A 5,277-nucleotide genomic window follows, 5' to 3' on the forward strand; every position below is an offset into this window, starting at 1 on the left:
GAGCGTGAGGTAACAGAACAGCAGTCTGTCTGCAGCCTTCTCATCCTCCTCTTCCTCAATCTGATCAATCATATCATTGTCATTATCAATGCAAAGAGACTCAAACAAATGCATCCACATACTGTAAACCTCTGCACTCACGTCCTCAAAGTTGGAAGTGTGGATCTCTTTCTCAATGAGAGGTATTAGGACGTCCAGTCTCCGGTTGAACTTTTCCCCTTCAAATTCCACAAACAGCCCACAAACCTGAGCTCCAAGTCGCCTCAGAACCACCTACAAAAGCCCAAACCCCAAACTGTTATGACCAAAACACATTTTAAGCAGACTTTTTCACCTTTTAGTTTTCCTACTCACCTTCTCGCCCGTAAGCCAGGTGTTAACCAGGTTAAACATGGAATTTTGATGCTGTAAATCCAGCTGATTCAGCAGAGACTTGATGGCCAGAGCCACCATTTTCTTACAGGTTGCAGAATCGTCGTTTAACATAGCCAACGACAAAGGCACAAAAAACAAACCGCAGTGCTCGTGCAAGAGAGCCTGTGAACAAAGAACACATAACAATTACCTTACAGTATAACAAACACCAAGTACAGAATAATCTTTTGCAAGTTTACTTGCATAATGTAAAGCATTTCCAAGTCAAACAGGATATTCAGGAAAAAAAGTATAATGGGAGGTTAATTTATCCAACAGGAATTCACTAAATCATGACAGAATGGAGCAAGGATTTTTTATTGAACAATAATGTGGAATTTATGACATAAACTGATTAACTGAAAAAGTAATTCAAAATAACTTGCTCTGCGCAATAAGGAATGTGCATTAATGTATGAAATGTTCAGGGTCATTATAAAACATTGTTCCTTGAAATAAAATACATTTTAACTGAAATAAAAAAAAAACTGTCTAGTTGGCAAGGCAACGTTTTTCATATTTGTGTAGTTAAACTATGTACTAAAAAAATAAATAAATAAATAAAAATGAATATAAATATTCATACATATTAAAAAAACGTAACTTTAAATAAAAATAAAACGGAAAATATAAAATAATAAAAACTACAATAGTATCTCAACGATACTAAATAACAATGGTAATGTAGCGGTTTCTCTCAACAATGTTAATATTAGAATTGCACGACCATTTCGGACTGTTTTTGTTACAGTACCTGAGGAAATTTCTGGAAAATGAAAGCCATCAGCTCCAGGGCAGACTGTCTCCCAGTGTCATATTCATAACTGAGAAGAGAATCAGAAAACAAATATTTGAATTTGCCTGACATGAAGGAAATAATTCACATCTGCCTGTTAATAATCAGCTGCTCTAAACTTACGTAAGCTGAGCAACTATGAAGTCAAAATGTTTCCTGAGTTTCTTGCCCAGTGGATAGTCCATCAGGTACTTCAGATAGATCTGCGGTCATAGCAGAGGACAGATATTAGTCTGATGATAGTCCTGACATGCATAAACCTGGATGATGATGATGAAGACTGCAGTATCCTGACTGACCTGTCTGCAGCGCATGCGGACCTGTTCGTTTGACCCGTCGATGGCAAACTTGGCTACTTTTTTCATAACATCCTCCATCTCCGGCACAACCAGCTTCCTGGAGAGAATCGCCTGCAAGACAAACAAACCATTCATTTCCATGATGCTGCCATGATTACTGGAGGAGGATTTCTAAAAACCTTTTTGATTAACACTGATTCACTAATGAATCATCAGTCTGACTCACTGAAAAAAAGAGCTCACATCAATTTTACTCACATAAATTTTACTCTATCAAGCCAATCACATACTAATAGCAGAGCATAACCAGTGCTATCTTAGTATCATTGATAGACTATTATAATTCATTATTTTGAATTCTAATGTTATTTTTACATTGTCAGTTTCCATTTAATTTCGGCTAAAGTTTTAATAATTTTGTTGTGTTTTTGTCATTACTATTAGTTTGTTTTTAAAGTATGTATTTTCTACGTAGTTTTTATTAAATGTTATTTTTTAGCTTTAGTTCATTTAGTTGTAGTTATTTTAGTACTTCAACTTAAAACAAAAAAAAATGGCAAAAATGAAACAAAAATTGGTATTTTAATATCATTGAGACACTATTACAGTTTTTATTAATGTTTTACTTTTTTAAATTTTTATTAAAATGTAATAATTTAGTTGTGTTTTCGCCATGCTTGAGTTTTTTGATATGCCTATATAGTTTTTAATCATTTTTATAATATAATATAATACCTATTTTTATAATATAAACTTTTTTTAATCATTTAGTCTTATTAATTTCATCACATCAAGTTAAACTAAATGAAAATGAGAAATGCTGCCTTAAAACTTTTGTTTTATATTTTATTTCAGTTAAATTTCATTTTATTTCTAGGAATAGGCATGTTTTTTATGGTTTTAGTTTCAGTTAGATTGGCAATTAGCTTAAATAATTTAAGTGTTTTTATATTTTACTTCAGTTGATGTTTATTTTATTTCAAGTAAGACATTTTAATGATTTTGTTTTTAGTTAACAATAATAACCATGAGCATAACTAGTAAAAAGTGCATTCACTATAAAGTGTTAGAATATGCCTCATCTGACAAGCAAGTATCTCAGATGATCAAGTCAGTCTAGATGAGTAGGTTAAGTTACCCTCAGGAGGCCGAATGCGGTGGCTTGCCGCAAGCGATCATAAATATCCTCCTCAGCATATCCCAGAAGCACTTGCAGCTGTGTTTCTGTTACAGGTTTTCTCATGCTCTTCACCAAAACAGAAATGGCCTATAAAACAGAACATGTCATGCTGGATTATTCACATTTAGACTTCAAAACGAGAACATGAGATAGTGGTCAGGGTCTCTCGCACCTTAAAGCAGTTCTGAACCAGGTGGAAGTTCTCGCCACGGCCGGCTCCGGCTTTAGCGTAGTCCTTCAGCAGGACAAAGAGCTGCTTGGTCAGCTGATCGTAATTCTGCTCCACCGCCGGCAGAGGAAACTTCAGGATCCAGATGAAGGCCTGCAGAGCCTCGGTAATCACCTGATGTGCACAAGACATCTTGCTGTATTCATGCAATCACAGGTATATAAAGGAACAGCAGAGCAGGAAAACGTTTGCGATTATGCACAATACAACACATGAATCAAAAGACAGGCAGGACAGACCTTTACATGCATGGAGTTAAGACAGTCCAGGAGGAGAGATACGAAAGGATCCAGCATCTCCTTTACTGACGGGACAGATGAGTTTATCTTTGAACCCTTCAGACTACAGTGAAGCAACTGTGGAAGAGACATTTTGGTGCTTAAAGCGATATCGCAACAAAATATTTGAGAAATATTAAAGGGATAGTTCACCCAAAAATGAAAATTTGATGTTATTGTCATTTTTGGGTGAGCTATCCCTTTAAGTTGTTTTCAAAGTGTGTAAGAAAAATGAGAAAAGAAATGAATACTTTTATTGAGCAAGGATGTATTAAACTAATCAAAAGTGACAGTAAAGACTTGAAATGTTGCAAAAGATTTCGATTTCAAAGAAATGCTGTTCTTTTCAACTTTCTATTCATCAAAGAATCCTGAAAAATGTTTTCAACTGTTTTCAGCATTGATAATAATCAGAAATGTTTCTTGAGCAGCAAATCAGCATATTAGAATGATTTCTGAAGGATCATGTGACACTGAAGACTGGAGTATTGATGCCGAAAATTCAGCTTTGCATCACAGGAATAAATTACATTTTAAAATATATCAAAATAGAAAACATTTTCAGTAAGTAAATTGTAATAATATTTCACAATATTACTGTATTTTGGTGAGACTTTCAGAAACAGTCAAGACGTATTGTAATTGCAAAGCCTTATTTTCCTACGTTTTTAGTCACTGTCGTCTGCCGGTCTGTTTTTGAGGAGTAAGCTATCAGTTAAACCCCTAAGCGGCAGGTGAAAATGAAACAAACTGTGACTGATCTCTTTGTGCGTCAGTCAGAAGGTTTGTTCCTCTCCAAACTAATGGTTCTTAGCCAGAATAAGCTGCAGTGTGCGTTAGATACTTTGGCGATAATTAAGAGTCTGGTTGTGTGACTCTAAGTCATGGATCCCCGCTGCTCCAGTGCTCACAGGGGGTCTGAAATATTTTTCAGGAAATAACAAGAGAAGAATTTCAATTAGCCCTAATGCCTCTTCTGCTATTGTCATGCATTGTGTTCTTTGATTGGGCGTCGAGCTGAAACTCTCTCTCTCTTCTGCAGTCAGCAGCTGCCACTGTCGCAGACTGACACCAAACCGTATCTCTCGGGTTTCACTGAGCTTTCCTTACCGCCCGCTGCTGCTCTGAACAGCCTGAGGAAACAGGCATGACAAATATCCCAAGATCTTCTCTCTCGCTCTGCTTCTCTTTGTTGCTCTAACCTTCTGGAATCATTCGTCTTCTCGGTGCAGAACTGCCTAATATCCGTAATCACCTGTGATTCTTTCACGTCATCCATTAGCGATCTCAAAATATGCTAGAGTTTCCGTCTGTCTCTCCCCATATGGGTGGGTAAACATTGAGTCTATTAAATTAATGCAGTACTTCATCAGTGTTGTTTTGCGTGACTGATTTGTTCTCCCCAAGGATCTCTGGCCTTCAGGATGAAACTGTTCCTGGACAGAGACGTCAGGTTCTCGAGGGATTTTTCACTTTGGTAAAGGGCTGGTGTCCTTTCACTTCTGTTGCATCGACACAGACGCAGTGGTTTCTTTGTAGTACCTTTGAATACTATATAAATGTTATTCATCTAGCTGACACTTTTTCCAAAGCGAGTTAGTGTACAAATGAGGAACATCACAAACAATTTGTCATAGGGATGCACCGATACCGATACTGGTATCGGTATCGGGCCCGATACTGGCCTCCTGTACTCGTACTCGTACTCGTTAAAATGCCCCGATACCAAACGCCGATACCACACAGCATGTGATAAGCGCCATATTTAAACAAAGAAACACTGACAACAGACAGCAGAAAGGAGTTATGGATGTCTACTACGAAGTATATGTATGCAATGAATATAATGTTAAACATTCAGTATTAACGCCTGTATAGCTGATGTGAGCGAGCTGATTAACAAAGCACGCTGAGTGGATTGAGCGCGCGGCGGCGCAGATGCGCGAGCTTGTCGAGTGAATATACCTTTCTCACAGACATCACTGGAAAGTTTATAGTTCGGACGGATATGTCAAAAACAAGTAAGTAAAACAATGCACAAGTTACCTAACGGTAGGGAGAGCGAGAGAGAGAGAGACAGA

General features: G+C 37.2%; 1 protein-coding gene across 1 annotated transcript in view; it reads right to left on the reverse strand.

Moving 5' to 3' along the window:
* Positions 1–5,277, reverse strand: part of LOC107710084 (small subunit processome component 20 homolog) — a 30,141-nt gene that overhangs the window by 6,125 nt on the left and 18,739 nt on the right. The window contains exons 45-53 of the mRNA XM_016514790.1: positions 3,158–3,274; positions 2,862–3,032; positions 2,648–2,776; positions 1,510–1,620; positions 1,334–1,413; positions 1,169–1,238; positions 355–537; positions 142–273; positions 5–60 (exon numbers count right to left, since the gene is read on the reverse strand). Coding sequence (XP_016370276.1) covers positions 5–60; positions 142–273; positions 355–537; positions 1,169–1,238; positions 1,334–1,413; positions 1,510–1,620; positions 2,648–2,776; positions 2,862–3,032; positions 3,158–3,274 — 1,049 coding nt within the window. The remainder of the gene's footprint in view (positions 1–4; positions 61–141; positions 274–354; positions 538–1,168; positions 1,239–1,333; positions 1,414–1,509; positions 1,621–2,647; positions 2,777–2,861; positions 3,033–3,157; positions 3,275–5,277) is intronic.

The sequence above is a fragment of the Sinocyclocheilus rhinocerous genome, unplaced genomic scaffold (assembly GCF_001515625.1).
Source record: "Sinocyclocheilus rhinocerous isolate Xijiao unplaced genomic scaffold, SAMN03320098_v1.1 scaffold1708, whole genome shotgun sequence".
Lineage (NCBI taxonomy): Eukaryota > Metazoa > Chordata > Actinopteri > Cypriniformes > Cyprinidae > Sinocyclocheilus > Sinocyclocheilus rhinocerous.